At 49.8% G+C, this 24,170-nt stretch overlaps 2 protein-coding genes across 5 annotated transcripts; one reads left to right on the top strand and one right to left on the bottom strand.

The window, feature by feature from the left end:
• The first annotated feature begins 1,414 nt into the window (after positions 1-1,414).
• On the top strand, positions 1,415-14,028 carry ITFG2 (integrin alpha FG-GAP repeat containing 2). 4 transcript variants are annotated; one of them, XM_020287706.2, is made up of 12 exons: positions 1,417-1,872; positions 6,545-6,640; positions 7,230-7,271; positions 7,420-7,591; positions 8,304-8,443; positions 8,890-9,038; positions 9,419-9,516; positions 9,705-9,758; positions 9,833-9,942; positions 11,413-11,530; positions 12,928-13,101; positions 13,176-14,028. In XM_020287706.2, exons 1-12 carry the CDS (start codon positions 1,777-1,779, stop codon positions 13,277-13,279), a joined length of 1,353 nt encoding a protein of 450 aa, XP_020143295.1. In that variant the 5' UTR covers positions 1,417-1,776; the 3' UTR covers positions 13,280-14,028. The 4 variants fall into 4 exon arrangements, 3 of the variants coding, with proteins under 3 accessions (XP_020143295.1, XP_012638654.1, XP_012638655.1); XM_012783200.3 differs by having other exon boundaries at positions 1,419-1,872; positions 9,851-9,942; XM_012783201.3 differs by lacking the exon at positions 1,417-1,872 and adding an exon at positions 1,971-2,152.
• A 1,772-nt stretch (positions 14,029-15,800) lies between these two features.
• NRIP2 (nuclear receptor interacting protein 2) lies at positions 15,801-23,934 on the bottom strand. The gene is made up of 6 exons (XM_012783203.3): positions 23,527-23,934; positions 19,143-19,292; positions 17,732-17,814; positions 17,312-17,433; positions 17,001-17,053; positions 15,801-16,338 (listed from the first exon to the last, which is right to left on the bottom strand). The coding sequence occupies exons 1-6, from the start codon at positions 23,716-23,718 to the stop codon at positions 16,246-16,248; spliced, it is 693 nt and encodes a 230-aa protein (XP_012638657.2). The 5' UTR covers positions 23,719-23,934; the 3' UTR covers positions 15,801-16,245.
• Positions 23,935-24,170: the final 236 nt, after the last annotated feature.

Below are 24,170 nucleotides of genomic sequence, written 5' to 3'. Positions count from 1 at the left end.
CAAAAACTAGCTGAAAGAGTGCTCAGCTTAGCCAAGATGGAGTCTAAATGGTGCCAGTAGAGACTCACCAGCCATCCCACTAGAAAGGGCCAAGAGTAGGAGTACTTCTTGTGGAGCCAGGAATCTCTCCACATGGCTCTGTAATGCCTAGTCATGCCTTGTCATGCCTTTTACTTACTGTGAATGTCAGGCATAGGAATGGAAAGATATGATTTGTGGCCGGGCGCAGTGGCTCATGCCTGTATTCCTAGCACTCTGGGAGGCTGAGGCAGGGAGATTGCTCGAGGTCAGGAGTTCGAAACCAGCCTGAGCAAGAGCAAGACCCCGTCTCTACTATAAATAGAAAGAAATTAATTGGCCAACTAAAAATATATAGAAAAAATTAGCCGGGCATGGTGGCACATGCCTGTAGTCCCAGCTACTCGGGAGGCTGAGACAGTAGGATCGCTTGAGCCCAGGAGTTTGAGGTTGCTGTGAGCTAGGCTGACGCTATGGCACTCACTCTAGCCTGGGCAACAAAGCGAGACTCTGTCTCAAAAAAAAAAAAAAAAAAAAAGGAAGAAAGAAAGATATGATTTGTGTGCTGTTTTTTAGAGATCTATCTACTTTCTAACTTTATTTTAGACTCTCTTGACAAAAGCCTAAAGGAATAGTATAGAAGTTGTGATCATAATGGCATGACCTCCACGGCAAACATACTCCACATAAAAGCACCCTCTGGCACAGAAAGATCCAGAACAAGAAGCCCAAACAATAAGGATGGAGTGCTAGGTGTGGGTATGATTTTAGAGAACTGGGTCAGGCCAGGGCACTTGGTGACAAAAGCAGGGTGATCCTCATCTATTTAGTCCTGAGTTATTTATTTGTCTTACAATTTCATTCAGAGAGCTGAAAAAAGAGAAAGCAAAGAAATAAAAACATAATTCAAAACTACTTAACTTTAGAGGTAGACTTTTTTTTTTTTTTTTTTTCGAGACAGAGTCTCGCTTTGTTGCCCTGGCTAGAGTGAGTGCCATGGCATCAGCCTAGCTCACAGCAACCTCAAACTCCTGGGCTCAAGCAATCCTGCTGCCTCAGCCTCCCAAGTAGCTGGGACTACAGGCATGCGCCACCATGCCCGGCTAATTTTTTGTATATATATTAGTTGGCCAATTAATTTCTTTCAATTATAGTAGAGACGGGGTCTCGCTCTTACTCAGGCTGGTTTCAAACTCCTGACCTCGAGCAATGCGCCTGTCTCGGCCTCCCAGAGTGTTAGATTACAGGCGTGAGCCACCGCGCCCGGCCTATTTAATTTTTTTTAATGCTGGTTGCAATTCACATTATTTTCATGACTCCTAATATGTAGTTTTTATTTAAAAAACACTGTTGGAAACCATACAATTATCAGTTATTGCAATAATTAATATGACTCATGGACAGTCTGAAGGCGAGGAATCTTCATCGCCAGGACAACAAAGGAACGGGTCAAGGTTATCAGGTCAAGCCCTGAGAGCCCTGTTGCCAAGGCAACAGATCGGTCACTTCAGGGTTGGTCTACCCTTGAGCTCTATCCCTCTAGCGAAAAGGACTGGCCCGTGGCGCTGTCAGTCACATTAGTCTTGGGGTAAGCCCGCCTCTAGCCTCGGAAGACCCGCCTCCTCTCTAAGGTTATGCTAGGAAGGTTCAGGCGGTGACGTAACTTTCCGCTTTAGGTGGCCTTCCGCTCCGGCGGCTCGGGAGGGGGTTCGGGGAACATCGAGTAGCGTCCCCGATCCCTCCGCCTTTGGAAGTGCCATGAGATCGGTTAGCTACGTGCAGCGCGTGGCGCTGGAGTTTAGCGGGAGCCTCTTCCCGCACGCAATCTGCCTCGGGGACGTAGACAACGACACGGTGAGTGCATGCGCACTGGGAGAGACGCAGCCTCGACCTGCGCAGGCCGGGCTGGGGCGGGGCGAGCCTGGGCCGGAAGCCCCCCAAGCGGCCGCGTGAGCAGGGCGCATGCGCGCTGGCGCCAATGTGGAGGGCTGAGAGGAAAGCTTCGCTGATGGCTTCAGTGTCCGCTCGTAGTCACCGGACTACTTGGTCTGGTATCCTTGAAGTATTTTTTTTTAGCGTTACAGATAGTAGGTCCCTCTGCCTAATCCAGTAACGTGTTCACTGTGGGAGCCTGGTAAGCTCTAGTTGCCAAGTTTCCTGGATTACTGCTCTGAGTTTAGCCGCCTTCAGTGGCTTCGCTTCTTAAATCACTTTACCTTTCGAAAACAATTTTTTTTTCAGTCGTAAATTGGAAATAATGATACCGCTGTGCCGATGGCTCCGCTCCTCCGAAGACTTCTTTGACCCTATTCCTACTGTCACGGATTTAGACACTCCCTCCGTGCTTAACACGGCTGAAAACGCACCTGTGCTGCGCGCAAACTGGGTCCGGTGCGCGGGAGTAGGTTGGTGTATTTCCCTGGCGGCTCCCGCCGTGGCCTCCCGTATTCTGGCTGGGGCCACCCTCCACCCCGCCATCCCAGTCTTAATAATGTCAGGTTTCAGGCCGGGCGCGGTGGCTCACGCCTGTAATCCTAGCTCTTGGGAGGCCGAGGCGGGCGGATTGCTCAAGGTCAGGAGTTCAAAACCAGCCTGAGCAAGAGCGAGACCCCGTCTCTACTATAAACAGAAAGAAATTAATTGGCCAACTGATATATATATATAAAAAAAAAATTAGCCGGGCATAGTGGCACATGCCTGTAGTCCCAGCTACTCGGGAGGCTGAGGCAGAAGGATTACTCGAGCCCAGGAGTCTGAGGTTGCTGTGAGCTAGGCTGACGCCACGGCACTCACTCTAGCCTGGACAACAAAGTGAGACTCTGTCTCAAAAAAAAAAAAAAATAATAATGTCAGGTTTCTACAGTGCCTGCTCCGTAGTAGATGCAGGTGTCTGGCAACTTCAAAGTGCTACATACACCTTTGTTGAATTACAAAAACAAAGTCCACCTACCTTTTATTTCCCTAGCAGTCGTTCCTTATCTCGTTGTTTAAATAAGTTAATATAGATCAACGAGGTAAAACAATGCCTGGCACACAGTTAATGCTCAGTAAGTGTTAGCACTGTCGTTATTAGTATTTGATTCCATTTTTAGAATCTTTATTGAACTGCTCATTATGTGCCCAGGACTCTTGCTACATTCTGGGAATTAAAAAATGGTCAGGTGGGTGATAGTCACAAGAATGACAAAATATAATGAGGTGCGTTGATTAAAATGGGTAGAGGACTCTCTGGTGGACCATTAAAGGAGATGGTGTCAAATGCTCTTTTTTCCAGACTTTATCTTTCATTCATTATCCATTTCATAGTTTTTAATGCAAAGCACCATATTGCTCTCCTGGCCTCTGCCATATTTCTCTACTCTGCCTCCCATACTTTTCATCCTCTCCTCTTCAACTATGCACCCCACCCCCCAATATAAGGGCTAAAGCATCCTCATTTCCCACTCTCCCTAATGCTGTGGTGGAGAAGGTATTTTATGAGGCCTCTTTTGGCTCTACTTCCTCTAGGGAGGTAAGAGTTATTCTTGTAAATTTATATTATGTTTTCTGGGCTTTCACATTTATTCATATGCCAAGTAGTACAATTTTATTAGAAAACCAAGGGAGGCATTTTTAAACAGTAAATTAACAAAGTGACTTTAGATGTGCATTATTTTCTATTTTATCTGATTGCCCTCTTCAGTTAAAAGAGAAAGATACAGCTGGGTGTGGTGGTTCATACCTGTAATCCTAGCACTTTGGGAGGCTAAGGCAGGAGTCCGGGAATTTGAGATAGCTTTGGCAACATACAAGACCCCATCTCTACAAAAAATTAAAAATTTGGTCGGGAGTGGTGGCTCATGCCTGTAATCCTAGCACTCTGGGAGGCCAAGGTGGGCAGATCGCTCGAGGTCAGGAGTTCGAGACCAGCCTGAGCAAGAGTGAGAAAGTGTCTCTACTAAAAATAGAAATAAATTAATTGGCCAACTAAAAATATATAGAAAAGATTAGCCCGGCATGGTGGCGCATACCTGTAGTCCCAGCTACTCGGGAGGCTGAGGCAGTAGGATCGCTTAAGCCCAGGAGATTGAGGTTGCTGTGAGCTAGGCTGACACCACGGCACTCTAGCCCGGGCAGAAGAGTGAGACTCTGTCTCAAAAAAAAAAACACCAAGCAAATGTGTTTCAAAGCTTTGCCTATTATTAGTAAATATAATTGAAAGAAGGGCAAGTGTGATAGTTGGTGAGTGATCAAGTGTGATATACTTGGTCCACATGAGTATGGATAGAAATTTTGTTAGCAGTTCCAAAGCCAACATTTGGAGATTTGGGAACAGGAAAAACACTGATTTCAGCCTAATAAACTCTTCGCTTAAACTTCTTTGAAACTGATTTATTAATATTTCCCACTAACTCAGAGAGGAAGCCAGAAATAAGATACACATGCTCTAGGCCTGCCTACTGAAACCTGGCTACATCTGGGAAGAGAAAGCCTATGGAAGGCTGAAGCAGATCATGAAAACATCTCACCTCCTCTCTCCTGTAGCATTTCTGACTGATGGTGTACTCTTCAGCTGGGGTTTTTTAGTGTCACCAAATGACCTCCACAGACCAAAGCCACGCTCAGCCACAGAGAATTAGAACTGGTGGGAAGCAAGTGGGCTGCCTTGGAAATGTCCTCTTCCAGGAGGCCTGCTACCACCTCACCTTCGGCCTGGCTGTGCCCACCTACCTGCTCACTGCACTTGTACACTGTTTAATGGTTTTATTCCTGTGTCTGTGCACCTGTTAAAGTGTAAGGTTCTTCTTAGCAGGGAACCTGTGGCATTTCTCTTTATACCACCAACTGATTGTCCAGTTTTACCTGAAAACTCCTGGGCTGCCTGGAAGTTCTCTTTCATTCTGACTTTTATTTCTTAGAAAAATCTTTTTTGTTATTTGTTCATTAACCAAACATTTATCTTGGGCCTACTATGGCATTCACTAAATGAATGTATTAAAAAAAAATTGAATTGTATGAAAGTTGCTAAGTTCCCCAGCCTTGGAGGTGTTTAACTAGAGGCTAAAAAATCAGCTGGTATTAGTCCTATATGCCAATTACCGCTGTAAATGCTTTCCTCCATCAACTCGATTCTCACAACCACCTTCTGAGGTAGATATTCTCATCATTCTCATTTTATAGATGAAAAAATTTAGGCAGAGAGAGCTGGATTCAAATCCAGGCAGTTGCATTCTGAACCTCTACACCATGCAGCCTCTCCCGTGGGTGTCTGCAGAAGTTCTTTCGGGTGCCACAATTGAGACACCAGGTGTAGAGGGTTTGATGTGAATAAACTTGTTCTATGCTTTTTTTTTTAGACAGGTCTTACTCTGTTGCCTGGGCTAGAGTGCTGTGGCGTCAGCCTAGCTCACAGCAACCTCCAGCTTCTGGGCTCAAGCAATCTTTCTACCTCAGCCTCCTGAGTAGCTGGGACTACAGGCATGTGCCACCATGCCCGGCTAATTTTTTCTATGTATTTTAGTTGGCCAATTAATTTGTTTCTATTTTTAGTAGAGACAGGGTCTCGCTCTTGCTCAGGCTGGTTTCAAACTCCAGATCTTGAGCCAGAGTGCTAGGATTACAGGCATGAGCCACCGTGCCCGAATTGTTCTATGCTTCTATAATCTAATATTCTCACCAGAAACTCCGCTATTAAAAAATCAAAGATTCAAATAAATCATTATTAATAAATCACAATTTGTTTGTAATGCTCCCTTACTATTGATCTGTTATCGCTTTGTTTCCTTTAGAATTAAATGTCTTGAGAATCTAATATTAGTTCACTCTATTTTGGGGGCCAGAATGGGAGGTTGGCTGTACTTCCAAGAGAAAATCAGGAAGCTGTTTGCAGAAATAGGGTTTGAAGCCACCTGGTTGTCATCCTTAGCCCCTGAAAAGGGCAGCTACCCAGACACAAATGGTGGAGAAAGGGCTTTATTCAGGGAGTCTCCCTCCTGAGACCTTAGCCACCGCCTGGGGGCACTAGAGGCCCAGAGTGCGGAGCAACCCCTTCTCAGGCCCCACCATCCCCTGTGTGTGCCCACAAGCACACAAGATGCAAAGGCCTGGCTAGAGGAAGGAGGGCCCCAAGAGCTGGTATTTGGACCCTAAATAAATACAAAGTCTGAAGTTAGAGTTTCCAAAAGTCCACTGTCTTGGACTGTTTTCAAAACATGTCCATTTGTAATGATCAAATTAGAAGAGCTGACGTCAGGCATGTGGGGCACAGAACTGCTCAGATGTCAGACTTTCCTGAGATGTATCATAGATTCTGTGTAGCCCCCATCCTTCCAACCTCTCCTGCCTCCGATGCACACACCCACCCCTAAATGGACATAAAGAGCTTCTGAGAAACTATGGCTATGTTGGTATCAAAAATTTTTTAATAAAGTTGATAAAGATACAAGTTGAGGTCTTGTGATTTTTCCAGGTTAGGCCAAGTAGAAAAGAGGTGGCAGTGGTTCAACAGGACCCCCATCTTAACACTGTCTTCTCTCTCTGTTTGAAGTTAAATGAACTTGTGGTGGGAGACACCAGCGGGAAGCTGTCTGTGTATAAGAATGATGATAGCCGGCCATGGCTTACCTGTTCCTGCCAGGGAATGGTCAGTATTCACCTCCCTGGCCCTTGAGGGAAGAAGTCTCTTCTGTCTAGGTTCTGCCAAGGGTGAGCCCCACACAGGAGCTCACTGGTGTGTCCTGCCTCCCCAGCTACTCAACCAGCCACTGCTTCCTGGCTAATTTGATTTGGGAAGGGCAGCCCCCAGGCAGCACTGCCATCTGTCTCCCCACATACACGAACACAAGCCTGATGTTTTCTCTGTTGCAAAATATCCCTTGGTACTACTTGGTGGAAGTTTCCTATGCTTGTCTGATCTTACAAATTATAGTCAAAAATGGGGCCAATAGTTTGAGTAAGCCTGGAAATATGATAGTCTAGCTATATTAGATCTTGGGTTTTTGTTTTGTTTTAAGCTCAAATTATCCTAACTGCCTTGGGGCTTCATATTGCTATATGGGTAAACTGAACCTATAGCACAGTAACTGAATTAATAATGACCACCAATGGAGGTCACATGCACAAGTTTTCAGTGAATGATGGCAATTAGAAAACCCACCCCTTGTCACATCGCAGGGATCAGGGAGTACCAGTCTTCCTCCGTGTTTCCCTGAGCCTCACTTTCTCTCTTACAGCTGACCTGCGTTGGGGTTGGAGATGTATGTAATAAAGGAAAGGTAAGAACTCTAGGGGACCTTGGGACTTTGGTAGAACCCCGAGGCCTTACGTTGGTCCCCACCTCCAAGTGGAAATCAATTGAGGTTTGAACTTTGTGATGTAATTATCAGGATTATACCCTCCCCAGTCCACCTCTGTCTCTCCCAGAACCTGTTGGTGGCAGTGAGTGCTGAAGGCTGGTTTCACTTGTTTGACCTGACACCTGCCAAGGTCCTGGATGCTTCTGGACACCATGAGACACTAATGGGGGAGGAGCACCGTCCAGTCTTCAAGCAGCACATCCCTGCCAACACCAAGGTCATGCTGATCAGCGACATCGGTGGGCATGGCTACCTTTGCAGGCGACCAGGATAGTCGGAGTCAGCGGGCACTAGGGCACATCCTGAGGGCTGGGGTGAGAGGGAGAATTCACATTCATTTGTGTACTTGTCATGTGTTTAATGTGGAGTTACTGAGCTCCCATTATAAGCCAGGCATCACTAGGGACTGCGATTGCTATAGTGAATAAAACAGACAAAAATCGCTGCCCTTGGACCTTACTAAGAGGAGACAGGAAAGAAACAATATCAATTTTGAAGAAAATTAAATAGCATGTCAGAAGGTAATAAGTGCTGTGGAGAAAATAAATCATGGAAAGGGCTAGAGAGTGCTGGGGTAGAGGTAGCGGTTTCAAATGGAGTTGTCAGGGAAGTCCTTGCTGAGCAGGTGCTATTCTGTAAAAAACTGAAGGTGGCAAGAGGATGGGCAAGGCAGACAGGGAGCTTGCAGGTGGGAAGAGGTCCACAGGGTGACTCAGCACAGTGGAGTTGTGTGTCTGAAGGCAGAGGACAGATGGAAGCTGCGGAATAGGCACCGCGGAATAGGTGCCACCTGGCATGCTCCAAGCACAAGCAAAGGCAGGGGCAGGTAGCTGACGCGGTGTATGAGGTGAGCAGAGCACAGCAGGTTGGGCATGAAGCTACACAGGCTAGAAAGTGCCAGTGGGGGCTGCATGTGGGACTCCAAAGCCGTCTTATTCTCTGTGCCCACAGATGGAGATGGGTTTTGCGAGCTGGTGGTGGGCTACACAGACCGTGTGGTGCGGGCTTTCCGCTGGGAGGAGCTAGGTGAGGGCCCTGAACACCTGACAGGGCAGTTGGTGTCCCTCAAGAAATGGATGCTGGAGGGTCAGGTGAGTGGCTGCATGTGGGGTCCCAGGCGCCCAAGGAGCTGGGAGGAAGGCTTCCTGGAGGAGCCTTTGGGAGAACAGTCATGGGCCAGGGCCAGGGTGGGAGGCAGAGAAGGTCACCTTGTTGAGAGAGATCCAAAGAGATCATTTCCAACCAGGGTCTTAGGAAATCATAGCAACAGGCAAAGAGGAAGGACGCTGGGCTACGAATGAGGAGTGTGAAGGTGGGTGTGGATCTGGGCCCTAGCTGAGCATGCGCAGGGGAAAGCAGATGGTCGTGTGGAGAGGACAGCACCAGCCAGGAGCCCTGTGAGCTCAAGAATCCTACTGCTACCCTTGAAGCCTGGAGGCCTGTTCCCAGAACCCCTGTTCCACTTCTGCCCTGTTCTCTGCAGAGTCCTACTTCCTTGTCTCTCCATCCCCCTCTAAGCCCTGGTTTCCTGGTGCAGGTGGACAGTCTCTCGGTGACTCCAGGGCCTCTGGGTGTTCCTGAACTGATGGTATCTCAGCCAGGCTGTGCTTACGCAATTCTACTGTGTTCCTGGAACAAGGATATTAAGTCCCCTCCTTCCTCTGAGGGGGCCACAGAGGGCAGTAGGTAAGGGCGTACAGGCCTCTAGGGTTACATGGAAGCAAGATGGGCTCCCAGGTGGCACATGGTAGTGAGATGGGTCAGCAGTTGAAAGACTGCCGCATCTAGATCCCAGCCCAAGCATCTCTGCCCCATTAAGGAAGATTATTCTGGGACCCAGGGATTCCTGGCCTTTAACCTTACAGCACCTGAAAGAGGTTCTGAGATTCCAACCTGGCAGCCCCATCCCTCTCTTATTCTATTTGCCCATGGGCCAGAGGTGGTCAGCAGTAGGTTCCAAGCAGATTCAAATCCTGAAAGCTCTTGCAAGGATAGCAGCCACAAAGAGCCTGGAGAACTCAGCTCACTGGGCCTCAAGATTGGCCCACCTACCCTCCTGCCCACAGGGAGACACCAGCTGCCCGAGATGTGGTGCTGCACCAGACATCTGGCCGTATCCACAACAAGAATGTCTCCACTCACCTGATTGGCAACATCAAACAAGGTGAAGGTGGGGTGGGACTGAGGGAGGGGGCTGGGGGGCAGCGTCAGCTCTGGGCAAGAGGAGAGCCAGGCCCTTCCCTCATGTCTGGTCTCATCCTTCTCACCCTGCTCTTGGCTGCCCCTCTTCCCATCACTCTGATCTTGCCCTGCCCTTCACACTTTCTTCTGGGCCTTTCGTCCTACCCATAGGCCACGGCTCTGAGAGTGGTGGCTCTGGCCTTTTTGCCCTGTGCACCCTGGATGGTGAGTAATGCTGGGATGGGGTGGGGGGTTTTATGCCTGTGGGGTCTGCTTGGGCCTGTGCCACCCACCCCCAGCCTGCGTCTGCCCCACAGGGACACTGAAGCTCATGGAGGAGGCAGACAAGCTGCTCTGGTCAGTGCAGGTGGATCACCAGCTTTTCGCCCTGGAGAAATTAGATGTCACGGTGAGTGGGGACCTAGTGCAGCAGAGCGCTTTTGCCTTCTTCACAGGACGAAATGAGATTTAAAATAATCAGGCCATTCTCACTTCCCAGTTAACTGCCAACCTTTATCTTACATCTCTTTAGAGATACAGAGTAAGAGGAAACAAATTCAGATGGTCTAAATCCATCTGACATGAATTTGTTTCCTCTTTGCAGTATTTAACACTATACTGTGCTGATGGAAAATCTATCATTGCTGTACCTTTTGGTAGAAGTAATAGCTCCAAAGAAAAATGAGTTACTATTAGAGTCTAAAAGTAAGTTATTGGCCGGGCACGGTAGCTCACGCCTGTAATCCTAGCACTCTGGGAGGCTGAGACAGGCGGATTGCTCGAGGTCAGGAGTTCGAAACCAGCCTGAGCAAGAGTGAGACCCGGTCTCTACTATAAAATAGAAAGAAATTAATTGGCCAACTAATATATATAGAAAAAATTAGCAGGGCATGGTGGCACATGCCTGTAGTCCCAGCTACTCGAGAGGCTGAGGCGGCAGGATTGCTTGAGCCCAGGAGTTTGAGGTTGCTGTGAGCTAGGCTGACGCCATGGCACTCACTGTAGCCTGGGCAACAAAGCAAGACTCTGTCTCAAAAATAAAATAAAATATGGGAGGCTGAGGCGGGCGGATTGCTCGAGGTCAGGAGTTCGAAACCAGTCTGAGCAAGAGCAAGACCCCGTCTCTACTATAAATAGAAAGAAATTAATTGGCCAACTAATATATATATATATAAAACTAGCCGGGCATGGTGGCGCATGCCTGTAGTCCCAGCTAGTCGGGAGGCTGAGGCAGCAGGATTGCTTGAGCCCAGGAGTTTGAGGTTGCTGTGAGCTAGGCTGACGCCATGGCACTCACTGTAGCCTGGGCAACAAGTGAGACTCTGTCTCAAAAAAAATAAATAAATAAAATAAAATAAAATAAATAAAAGTGAGTTATTAGTCCCAACTCCACATGTATACTTCAAAGTTTTTTCTTTTCCATATGTGAAAAAGAAAACAGTATGCCTGTTTAATCGCACTGTGGCTTATGAATCAGCAGGTGGGCACTACACTTTTTATTGCCACGATACATGCTTGATACTTTAGGAGAAGAGGCATGAGGTTTTGAAGGCAGGTAGAATGGGCTGGGTTTGAGTCCTTACTCTGTTGCCTCCTGGCTGAGGGTCCTTGGGTGAGTGACTTTATGTCTGTACGCTGGATGGAATTGGGAATGATAACGCCAACTTCCTGGGGTCATTGTGAGCATTATGCACAGTGTCTCATTTGACAGCCCCCTTTTGTGCTGACCATGTGGGAAAAGTTCTTCTCCAGCTTGCAGTTTGTCAGTCAGAGTCAAGTACATAGCTCCCTTATATTCTTCCAGCTTCTGTCATCAAATCTCTTTCTATAGCGACTTCTTGCCACTACTGCAGTATTGTCTCTGGCCTTTCTTTTTCAGGGCAATGGGCACGAGGAGGTAGTTGCCTGTGCCTGGGATGGACAGACGTATATTATCGATCACAACCGCACTGTCGTCCGCTTCCAAGTGGATGAAAATATCCGTGCCTTTTGTGCAGGTGGGACCTCTGCCCCAGGCCCCCTCTCTCACACACTTAAGTTGGATAAATGTGTTAGCACGTTAGATAAATATTTGCCTCTCAATTCTACTTGACGGATCCCAAATACAAGTTTTCATGAACTCATGGGTTCCTCAGCTCTTTCCTTTGAGGGTGACAGGCGGGTGCTACATTGCTGTCTTGACAGTTTTAAATAAGAAGAAATAAAAAGCAGTGAGTTCTCCATCTCTGAATATTTTAAAGGATGGAATGAGTTATTGTCATATATGTCTGGGACGTGTGAAGACATCAGGAAGTTCCTTTCCATCTGAGCATGCCAGAACTCTCTGAAGAAAATTCTCCCAGAGCATTTTCATTAGTTCTAAATCGGGGACCTTGGAAGGCAGCACCAACTCCTTGGGTGACTAGGGAATGTGTCTGGTTACTAAAAATGAGAAGAACAAGTGGTGCTCTGGAGTGCACACTCTGGTGACCATATTCCTTGGAAGAAGAGAGCAACACCTCAGAGAAGGCTTCCTTTCCAATGACACTGTTACTCTCACCCTTGGACTAGCAAGGCTGTCCCTCGTTACTCCAGGGATTTCACTAAGATGGTAAAATCAACAAATATCACCTTTTTGGATGCCGTTCTGCCTAGTTGTTTTGGGGTGTTTTTTTTGCCATTTTTTAAAAATTTCAGCATATTGTTTGGGTACAAATGTTTAGGTTACATATATTGCCTTTGCTCTGCCCAAGTCAAGCGTGTCCATCCCCCAGACAGTGCACACTGCACTCATTGGTGTGTATATACCTATCCCCTCCTCCCTGCCTGGTTTTTCTTTCTTTCTTTCTTTCTTTTTTTTTTGAGACAGAGTCTCACTCTGTTGCCTGGGCTAGAGAGCCGTGGCGTCAGCCTAGCTCACAGCAACCTCAAACACCTGGGCTCAAGCAATCCTTCTGCCTCAGCCTCCCAAGTAGCTGGGACTACAGGCATGTGCTTCCATGCCTGGCTACATTTTTCTATATATTTTTAGTTGGCTGATTAATTTCCTTTTATTTTCAGTAGAGACAGTGGTCTTGCTATGTTGCTCAGGCTGGTTTTGAACTCCTGACCTCTAGCAATCCGCCTGCCTCAGCCTCCCAGAGTGCTAGGATTACAGGTGTGAGGCACCTTGCCCAGCCCCTGCCTGGTTTTTGTTACGGTGCTTTTTCCATATCTGGAATGGGACAGATATTTTCACGTCTTACGTATTTTACTGGGTTCCCAACAAAGGAAGAAATAGAAAGAGGGCCTTTCTTTGCCTCATGGCAGTGGGGGGCTCAAAAGTACTGACTCTGAGGTCTGTGTCTTGTTCTCTGATTGCCCACAATGGGGACTAGAACTTCTTGGCCTTTGTCTCACTGCCCACATCTTCCAGGCCTGTATGCCTGCAAAGAGGGCCGCAACAGCCCCTGCCTTGTGTACGTCACGTTCAACCAGAAGATCTACGTGTACTGGGAGGTGCAGCTGGAGCGGATGGAGTCCACCAACCTGCTGAAGCTGCTGGAGGCTGAGCCGGAGTACCGCAGCCTGCTGCAGGAGCTGGGCGTGGGTGAGTACCAGGAAAGCCAGGGCTTGGGTGCCCAGGAGACCTGCAACCTCTTACCTGATCCTTCTGCCCTGCAGATCCTGAGGACCTCCCTGCAACGCGTGCCCTACTTCACCAAACCCTCTACCACCCGGCCCAGCCAACACAGCGCACCCCTACAAGCCTCCAGGATCCCACTTAGCTGGACCTGCCCTCACAGCTGGTGAAGCACCCCTCTGAGCCCCGCCCCTAGCCCCAAAGGTGTCCATGGTGTTGGCAGGATGGGGAATATATTTTATAGAGGAGCAGGATTTCACTCTGGGCATGAAAGATGGTGGCAACCCTAAGGTGACTGCAAACTATAGATTCCGCGGTCTTTTTTGGTGAAAAAATGACTCTGTTCATTTCGTCATGGAGCTCACCTATCACATCAGCAGGGTCATGGGACCCTGGCCTTGTTCCAAATCATCTGGAATGTGCCACCTCCTCCCCCAAGCTCCCTACTCTCATTGTGTAGAAAACAGAGACTTGTTTATGAGGAGGGAGGTTGAATCTTTGCATGGCCCCAGCATGCTATGGAAACCAGGCTTCGGGCCCAGGGGACAGTGGCACTAGGGCTCCACCCCACCCTCCACACCATCCTTCCTAGCACCACTCCAAGCCATTTACACTGGTAATTCTTACAGGAATGGCAAACTGTTTGTTTTGAGGGGTCTTTCAGGATATTTGACAGTCTAGTCTGTCTCCCCTTCCTAGCAACCCTGAGATGATTCTCCTCCATTTCCCAAAGCAGCTGGGTCCATGTTTTCTCACGTTGCTGTGTTCTTCAAGCATCCTACGGCTTCAAAGGCCTTGCTCCCTTTCCCCCACCCCAAACGAATTATTGTCTATGAGACGATAGACATTTAAAATCGAATGTAGGTTCAGAATTATATCTTGGGCCATTTATGTTCCATCTGCTCATGGTTTTCTGTGCTCTAAATCAGTGTTTTGCAAATTGTAGGTTGCAATCCTCTGATAGGTTGTGGCTGGCATTTTTGAAAGAGTAGGATAGAATAATGTAAAATAGAAAATAACAGAGCTCATGGCTCACAGCGTAGGTATGATTTTGTTATAATTGTGTGCATGTGTGTGTCCTGAGTACATTATGAAGTGTATTGTGTGTATTGTGAGCTGTGGGCACTGGAGTTTGAAGGCCATTGCTCCCAATTATACTGACCCCAGTCAGATGAGTCCACTTGGGGAGGGGCTCAAGTTCTCATTTCCTCTCTGTATGGGAATAAGGGCAGAGATATCACTCAGCTCCTGATAGTCAGGGAGGAAGACTAGAGACAAGTGTCAGTGTAGAGAAATAAGGGTTTATTCCAATGGGGAAGTAGCTGAGTCGATGGCCTGCCACTGGGCCTGGGGTTTGCAGTCACAGAAGCAGCAGGAGGCAGACAGGGAGAGGAACACAGTGAGACCCAGGCAAGCAGAGCTCGTAGAGCAAGGCATTGAGGGACAGGGAACGAACCCTTTGGGATTTGATACCAGGTGCCAGGACACATGATGAGCGAGCCCCTCCCTTTCCTTGTGCGAGCAGGCGAGCTGCTGAGAAAGGTAAGGCCAGGCATCACGGGGCAGCATCCAGCTTCTTCTTCTTCTTCTTCTTCCTTTTTTTTTTTTTTTTGAGACAGAGTCTCACTTTGTTGCTCAGGCTAGAGTGAGTGCCATGGCGTCATCCTAGCTCACAGCAACCTCAATCTCCTGGGCTCAAGCGATCCTACTGCCTCAGCCTCCCGAGTAGCTGGGACTACAGGCATGTGCCACCATGCCCGGCTAATTTTTTGTATATATATTTTTTAGTTGGTCAATTAGTTTCTATTTTTTTTAGTAGAGATGGGGTCTCGCTCAGGCTGGTTTTGAACTCCTGACCTTGAGCAATCCACCCGCCTCGGCCTCCCAGAGTGCTAGGATTACAGGCGTGAGCCACTGCCCAGCCCCTGCTTCTTCTATAATCCAATCTACTCCAAGCTCAAGATTCTGTTCCCAGCCCAAGGGAACAGGTCCCTGGTTCAGGTCAGTTACACCATTGTCTTTGTCTACCCCAATCCATGATTTGAGAGGCTCAAACCAGCCAGAAAGACACTCGGGGGTCTGGCTTCTTAAGGTTTGGATTCTTCTCGAATCAAAAGAGCCTCAGTCTTCTTGCTTTGGCTCAGAGCCTGGCAGAGGGATGGAAAGCCACTGATTCCAGGACCAGGCAAGCTAAAGCCCAGGAGACTAGAGATATGGGGCAGGAAGAAAGCTTAATGAGCTGGCTAGTTGTAGAACTAAGAAAGAATACTGTATGGGTTAAGCTCAAGTGCTGACAAGCCCGCCATCCTTTCCACCACACAGGGGCAGTTCTCTACAGGGCTCTTCCACACACAGCCCCAAAGGTCAGGGGTGTGGTGGGTACAGAAAGCGAATGGAGAAGGATTAATACTTGTCAGGATCAAAGGTATACCCAAGGCTTCGCACAGGGAAATCAAACAAAAGCTGGCATCAGGCATTGCAACACCTGAAAAGATAACTAATAAAGTCTGTCAGCCTTCTGAGCTGGACATTCCCTCACTAACTCACCTTCTCTGCTGTATTGAATTATTCTAATATTATATCTCCCTGCTGTGAGCAGACATGCACAGAATCAGAGTGGTGGCACCAGAAGGGCCAGGGACCTGGCTGGTGAGGTGTGCCAGTCTAGTTGCAAGAGATGATAGGCCCCAGAAGGTGAGGAGAGATGTGGGGTGCAAGCAGTTGAGTAGAGTTTGGGGGGCAGGCGAGAATAGCAGTCAGTGCAGCCTTTGGCTTAGGCCTATTCCTGCCATGCTGAGGACCAAGAAGGTACCTCGTTTTGCTTAGGACCCTTTCTGCAGTCCTGGTCTGACTGTGCTCTCCTCAGTAGGGGAATGAGAGAACAGGGGCACCGGAACCCTGGAATCAGGGGCCCTCTGAAAACTCCCAGGGGACAGGACAGCTGCTGAGAAGCAGAAGGATGTGCAGGCTGAGGGAAATGGGACAGGGGTCAGGGTGGTAATAAAAGGGACAGATACACTAGTCCCCAGCCACCTGGCTCTAGCAGCGCCTTCACCACCCGGCCCTTTCCCTAAGGCAAGGTCTTTCCCCAGGGACTGACTGGGGCAGTGGTCACTGGCCAGGCTCTTGGTAGGAAGGCAGGAAGGGCAGCTCCGAGCATGGGGCCCTCAACCGCAGCACTCCACGTTCCAGGTCGATGCAGCACTGTGGGGTGTGGGACAAGTAACATGAGGTCACCTCAGCAGGTCACCTGTCTCCCTGCCCACTCTTTTTTTTTTTTTTTTTTGAGACAGAGTCTCACTTTGTTGCCCAGGCTAGAGTGAGTGCCGTGGCGTCAGCCTGGCTCACAGCAACCTCAATCTCCGGGGCTCAGCGATCCTACTGCCTCAGCCTCCCGAGTAGCTGGGACTACAGGCATGTGCCACCATGCCCGGCTAATTTTTTGTATATATATTTTTAGTTGGTCAATTAATTTATTTCTATTTTTGGTAGAGATGGGGTCTCGCTCAGGCTGGTTTCGAACTCCTGACCTTGAGCAATCCGCCCGCCTCGGCCTCCCAAAGTGCTAGGATTACAGGCGTGAGCCACCACGCCAGGCCTCTCCCTGCCCACTCTTTTTTGTCACCCCCACTAACCACAGCTTCCACCTGCTCTTTGCTCTGCCCCCATTCCCATATATCTGAACCCCATGGGGGGAGGGGCTTGGCTCTCTAGATTTTTCACTTACGAGTAACTAAGGAACCTCTAAGGAAGCGAAGACATTTGCACATCTCCAAGTCTCTCAGAACCTGGTCTGTGCTTCCACACCTACACCTTCTCCCTTTTTCCCAGCACTTTGGGTCAGGCTCCGAGTGTGGGTGCCTTACCTTGAGAGAGAGCAGGGTCTGCAGCCCCAGACAGAATTCAGGACTCTCGACATCTGCAGGAACCATTTGAAAACTGAAGAAGCTGAAGGTGCCCAGTAATCACTGCTGCCCTCCTCTCAGCCCTCACCCCTTCTCTGCCCCCACGTCCCCCACGCCCCAGCTCTGTGCATGTCGGCACAGAGCTGGGGACAACCAGAGCATCTCTAGGGCACCTTGTGCTGGCAATGGCTGAAAGTCCCTGCCTCTGCCCCACCCAGAAGAGAAAGGTAGAAGAGGTGAGAATCTGGGCCCTCAAGGAGGGGAGGACTTACCCACCACCTGTGCCGAGCATGCCACAGTCTTCTGCCCTAGCTGGAGCTCCAGCTGCTCCACCTGGGTTGTGGGCTCAGGTGCCAGGTCCCCAGCTGGGACTTCTGGGACCCTCTTCCCTAGCCTGTGGTTGAGAAGCAAAGGTTATGGCCACGAGTGCCCCCACCAGCTCACACACTTCCGTTAATCAGCTGATGTCCCCATCTACTATACTTGGGGTTCTCCTTTAGTGCCTCCACAGGGCCAAATCCTTATCTTCTCTGCCAAAATCTCCTAGCCGTTCTTTTCTTAAATAACAGCTTTATTGAAATATATACCCTAAAATTCACTCTTTTAGAGTGTCCAATCGGTGGGGTTTAGTATATTCACAGAGTTGTGTACCCCTCCCCCACCCCAAACACGTGTTTGGGCCACACTCTTACCCCAGGCGGCTGAGGCAGCCCGCAGAGATCTGATTGTGCTGGGTGCCTGTGTCCACGGCCACTCTGAGCAGCTGGTCCTGGCACTGAGGAAGAAGGATCGTGGTGGATCAGTGAGTGCCCAGGAGGAGGGGCCGGGGTTGGGTCCTTCAACTTTCCCAGCCCTTGGATGGTACCCTTCTAAGAATGAGCAGAGGGGATAAACAGAGTCTTTGCTTGTTTGTTTCCCTGTTTTTCATAGAGTGAAATAAACTGAAAGTGAAATAGGCGTCTCTGGATCATGCTGTGTGGCTGCTGGGTCTTTAAAACTGATTTTTGTATGACTCTTATGAGTGAGGCAAAATTGACTCTCAGATAAAGGAATCAAACAAGGAAGTGGAACTATACATGGTGAGTCCATAAGTTTGGGAAAGATCTTGCCAGAAATGGAGACGTTTGTTTAGAGGAATCCTTGGGAGGCTGGGGCCTCCTGGCTAGAGAACTCCAGGTTGGGAATAGAGGAGGGATGAGAAGGAGACTGGGATCCCTTGTTGGGAAACTCAGACGTGAGTCACCAAGATGCCCACTGCTGGAAACCAAGGAAGACAAGTTCAGTTTCTTTGGGTTATATATGAACATTTTGTTGTACATGTGAAGATACACACACACCCCAAGTTTCCTCATTCCAAGCATTTACTGGACACCTACTATGCATGAGATATATTACTGGAAGGCACATCAATGAATGCTGTTCTTTAGGAGTCTAATGGAGGTAAGTTGTTACTACTATATGGTAGGAAGTTTTAAGGTCTATAAGAGGATGTGAGCAAAGTGCCTAAAGGTTGAGAGGGAGGAAAGGCTGTTTCTGCCTGGGGAAATCAGAAAAGGTTTCAAGGTGGAGGTAATATCTGAGCTGGGCCTTAAAAGATTATAGAAGAATGTGGACATAGAATGATTGGAAAGCAAGAAGAGAGCTATCTAGACAGACGAAATGCTGCACCAAGATGGATGGCAGCAGAGAACCAGTGGGCATTTACTGGTAATGGTTCAGTAGGGACTGGGTAGCTAAATGGCTCCAGAGATGACAAGGCTGTCACCTTGGCACGCACAAGCTTATTCCAGGAGAGTTGCATTATACATACATGCACACACCATTTGTATATGTAGAGCACACTGAAGAGTATTTAGGTATTCACATTTAAATATTATACTTTGATCAAGGAAAGGGGGTAGAGTAACGATGGTGACATATGGAACTGCACAGATGGGAGATGGGGCGAGGCAGGGAGGAAAGAAGATAGAGGTCCCCATGTTTAGGTCCAGGCTATGGGGATGGTGCCTTTTCTTCTTCCTCCCTCCCTTACAAGTCAGGACAGAAAAGAGCCAGCTGCAGGAAGGGTTGTTGATGAAAGTCACTGCCTAGGAGTCTTCTTACCTTGCAGTTGACCAGAAGAGCTGGGATCTCTGCCCTGCTGGTCTTCCTGCTTTCCTGGCCATGAGTCAGGGCCTGCACCAGGGGAGACTCCCCCTGAACCCGACTCTGGTTTCCCTCCACCAGGCGTCTCTGGATCACGCTGTGTGGCTGCTGGCTCCATCACAAAACATGAAGGCAGGCAGGTCTAAACCCAAGTATCCAGGCCACTTGGTCCCCACCTTAGCTATCCCAGGGTGCCCTCCCCAGCCCCACCCCAGACCTGAGTCTCAGAAAGTGGCAGGAGCTTACCCAAGGATCCTAGCAATCAGATAATTAAAGCAGTGAGCCCCAATATCAGATCCCATTTTACTGGGACTCCAATAGATTGCTCAGCAATACAGAAAGGGGAAGAATCATGCCTGTAATCCTAGCACTCTGGGAGGCTGAGGTGAGAGGATCTCTTGAGCTCAGGAGGTCGAGACCAGCCTGAGCAAGAGTGAGACCCTGTCTCTACTAAAAATAAAAAAAATTAGCCAGACATGGTGGCGCATGCCTGTAGTCTCAGATACTCAGGAGACTGAGGCAGGAGGATCGCTTGAGCCCATGAGTTTAAGGTTGCTGTGAGCTAGGCTGATGCCACTGCACTCCAGCCCGAGCAACAGAGTGAGTCCCTGTCTCAAAAAAGGAAGAAGGACAGAAACAATTGAGAAGAGGAGAACAGTCCATTCTAGGTTATACTGACACACTGGGTGAACAAATATTTTAAGAACCAGTGTTATGGTTGGGGGAAATTTTATCTCAAACCTGTAACACTTTTTTTTTTACTAAGAGTTTTTTTTTTTTCTTCTTCCCCTCTGACCTCATCCTTCAATGGGCTATAGATCCCAGGGTTGACCGTATGATGAAAAGAAGTAACAAAGTCTTCAGAACTAGGGTGCTAGGAGTCATCCTTGACCTTTCCTTTATCCACAACCACCCCACCTTGTCCAGTCACTTCCCAGATTCTGCCAGTTTTGCCTCCTGTCTTTATGGAGTTCATCCCTCCTTTCTGTTACTGCCTGTATCCCAGCCTCTCTACAGCTTCCTGGATAACTGGAACACCTTCCTAAGTTCTTCAGAACCTGCCTCCAGGCCTGTTGTTTTCCAAATACACCTGCTTGAAGCCTCAGACTAGCTTTTCTAAAACCTTTGCTACTTGAAAGGGTGGTCCTCAGATCAGCAGCTTTCATAACACTTTGAAACCTGTTACAAACAGAGTCTCAGACCTACTGAATCAGAAGTTTCATTCTGACAAGATCCCTAGGTAGTTTGTGTGCCCATTAAAGTTTGAGAAGCACCAAAGTAAAACAAACTAACCATGTTACTTCCCTGTTTTAAATATATCAAGTATCCTCCATGCCTCCAATTGCTTACAGGACAGAGCCCAAACTTTTGAAGGTGGTCCATAGCCCAGGTGACCCAGCCGCTGCCTCCTGTCCCTCCAAGTTGGCCCCAGCAACACCACTCCTACAGGGCTGATTTTTGCCTATGTGCCTTTGCCCTGTTCTCCCCTCCTTCTGCAACTCTTCCCAAGGCCAGCTGGATGGCTTGCTTAACAGGCTTCATTAGGGAGAGAGGTTTTTATTTTAAGTTTGGTATTCCATGTCCATCCTGTAATTAATGCAGGATTTACCTCTTCCAGCCTCCCCTCTCGGACCTCTTCATGTTCCTCCTCCCCGCACCGGGCTGGGAGCCCTTCTCGTATCTCCCCTGGCCATGCTTCTCATAAATTTTGTTTTGTTTTGTTTTGTTTTTGTTATTAGAGACACAGTCTTATTCTGTCATCTAGGCTAGAGTACAGTGGTGCAATCAAACTCCTGGGCTCAAGGGATCCTTCTGCCTCAGCCTCCCAAGTAGCTGGGACTACAGGCGTGTGCCACCATGCCTGGCTAATATTTTGTAGAAACAGGGTCTTGATATATTGCTGTGGCAAACAAACTCCTGGTTCTCCTACCTTGGCCCCCCAAGTACTAGGACAGCCACTGGCCTGGCCTGTCACAAATATTATTTATGGATTTCCCTCCTCCATCAGCCCGGAGAGCCCCTGAGGTCTGTATCTCATTCATCTCTATGTCCCAGGGCATGGCTCCACATATAGTCGGCACTCAATAAATGCTTGCTGTGGAATGACTGTGTCCCCCAGGCTCCACCTGCCCTCCCTCCCTGGGAGCCTGGGATTGTTTTTAGCCCTTGGCTCAATGAGGCTCTTGGGGTTGCTCAGCAGCAAGGCTGCCAGCAGGAGACTCGTGCTGGGAAAGAGCAGAGCCTTGGGACTCGCCAGAAAGAAGGGCTCTGCAGTTCCCATCTCCTTCCACCTTTCCCACAGGGGACACAGGTTTCAGGGCTCTCCCACTGTCGTGCAGTTGGCTCCAGAGCTATCCTGGGGAAGGAGACAATGAGGTTCTCCCTAACAGTTGTATCTTTGCTCCCAAAGCCACACTAAGTGCCAAGATCCATTCAGGAGATCCCGAAGTGGAAAGGAGAAGTGGGAAGCCCAGGTCTTTCTCATCAGAAGGCTGGGCCTGCCACTCTGGGATGGCAGTGTTTATAGAACATCTTCTCCTGGGCCACACAGAGTTAGGATGGTCCCCAACAGATGTAGAGGCCACTGGAGCCAAAGAACCTGCTTCCCTGTTCCATCCCTGTTTCTCAGGTGTGCTTGCTGTGTCTATAAGGAGGAACAAGCCCCTGGCAGTTCTCTGAATTGAAGTCATCAGACCATTCACTTTTCCCCTTTGGGGGCTGCTGGGATGTGGCTCAGGGATTGCCCAGCCTCTTGGCTGGGTTCCTAGAGGGGAAACCAGGCTGGGAGGAGTCTGAAAGGCAGGCCTAGGTCAGGAGTGGCAATGAGGGGCTGCCTTGGCCCACAGGTTCCTGGGGCAGAAGCAGCTGCTGGGGTGGCCTCAGGCCAGCAGACATGCCTCATACCTCTCAGGGCGCCCTGCCGAGTACTTCCTCTTAGAGCCTCTGACTAGAAGAGGAGCGAGGGAGCAGACTGCTCCTAAGCTATTCTACAAAGGCCTTCCTCTCTTCTCCGGCTCAAAGGCCAGATGAAATTTCTTTTTTTGTTTTTGAGACAGAGTCTCTCTTTGTTGTGCAGGCTAGAGTGAGTGCTGTGGCGTCAGCCTAGCTCACAGCAACCTCAAACTCTTGGGCTCAAGCAATCCCTCTGCCTCAGCCTCCCAAGGAGCGGGGACTACAGGCATGTGCCACCATGCCCGGCTAATTATTCTATATATATTAGTTGGCCAATTAATTTCTTTCTATTTATAGTAGAGACGGGTCTCACTCTTGCTCAGGCTGGTTTTGAACTCCTGACCTCGAGCAATCCACCCACCTCAGCCTCCCAGAGTGCTAGGATTACAGGTGTGAGCCACCGTCCAGATGTAATTTCATATTCTCTGAATCCTGCAGATCTTAATTCAACTCTCAGGCTGAATGGAGTACTAGCTGGAGTACAATTGGCATTTAGATGGTGCTTTCTGTTAGCCAGGCATTGTTCTAAGTGTTTTGTACGTATTAGCTCATGTAAACTCTCCCAACAACCCTACACGATAGATACTCGTAATTTTATCCTCATTTAACAGATGAAGAAACTGAGCCAGAGAGACATAAAATAACTTGCCCAAGTTAGCAAGTGGTGCAGCCAGGATCTCATCGCAAGCCAAGTGGCTCCAAAGGCCCTGCTCTTAACCACTGCCTCTCAGAGGGGCCCAAGGCCTGTATATGCAGGTGAGCCCTGGCCCACCCACCTCTGCAGGCAAAGCTGCTGCCCAGTGGAGGGAACGAAAGGAGCCTGGCAGGGCCATTCCGCCTAGGAAGGAGGGGGGGCACACTCAAGGAGATGGGGGTGCAGGGAGGGCCACGTGGAGCCTCGATGCTCTGAAAAAAATGGAGACCCTCCATGCTTTGACTTTGCGGGGAAGGGCAGATGAATGAACAGCCCTGGTATGACAGAATCGGGGAGAGCGGGGAAGACACAACCCTGAACTGGCCAGGCCCTCCCGGTCTTAATCGACTGCTCCAAAGGGCCCCTGTGTCCCTGTAGGGGCCTACTCCTACACGGCAGAACTCTTCACCATCCCACCCCTTGGGCTATCAGGGGACAAGGTGGGCGAGGCGGAGCAGTGAGAATGGGGTCCCTCAGAGCTACCAAGCTGTGGGGACATCCCCAGTGAGGAGCCTCAGAATGACCAGGGTTAAGCCCCTCAAGTTGGCAGAACCATCTCTCCCCCATCTCAGCAAGGGAAGGGGATCCCAAGGCTGAGGGTCCACACTCTGGCCCTCCCACCCTGACCTCAGGATCTGGGAAGGGAGGAAAAGGGCAGGGACTTCCCGGGGCGGGCAGGGGAGAGGGCAGCCTCACCAGGTCCTTGGAGGTGCCGAGTCTCTTGAGGCTGTCCAGCGGCAGCAGGTCGGCAGAGTCCTTGTGCAGGAACTGGGTGGCCTGTTTGAGCCGGCGCTGCTGGCTCAGGTGGGCTCGGTCCCGGAGCTCTGCCTGCTGTTCCCTCCTCCTGGTGTCTCCCTCATCTCTCCTGGCCTCCGGCCTCGTGCTCATGGCCCCTGCGGGGAAGGGTGGGCTGGGGGCTTCTGAGGGGGCTGTCCCCGCGTGCCCCTGCGTCTTGCTGCCAGCCCGGGTCAGGCGGCTGCTCCCCTTCTGACGGGAGGGTCTCGGCGGGAGGAAAAGAGGAAAGAAACAGGTAAGGTGCGGGAGCAGCCGCGCCGCCAGCTTCCCGGGCTGCGGTGGAGGAGTGAGGCCCCCGCGGGGAAAGCCGGCCGAGCGGAGGGCGGGCCTGCGGCTGCCGGGCTCGCGGCCGGCGCGGGTGCTGGGGGCCGGTCAGAGCGGGCGGTGGAAGGGGCGTGTGCGCGCGCGTGTGTCTGGGTGGGTGTGTGCGTGCGTGCGCGCGGTGAGTGGGGCGCCGAGCGGGGCCGCGGGCGAGCGGCGCGGGGGACGGCCTGCGCGCTGTGCGGGGTGCGGGCGGCCTGCGCGCTGTGCGGGGCGCGGGGGAC

The sequence above is a fragment of the Microcebus murinus genome, chromosome 10 (assembly GCF_040939455.1).
Source record: "Microcebus murinus isolate Inina chromosome 10, M.murinus_Inina_mat1.0, whole genome shotgun sequence".
NCBI lineage: Eukaryota > Metazoa > Chordata > Mammalia > Primates > Cheirogaleidae > Microcebus > Microcebus murinus.
The sequence above is the reverse complement of the archived record's forward strand: the minus strand, read 5'-3'. Positions and strand labels throughout refer to the sequence as shown.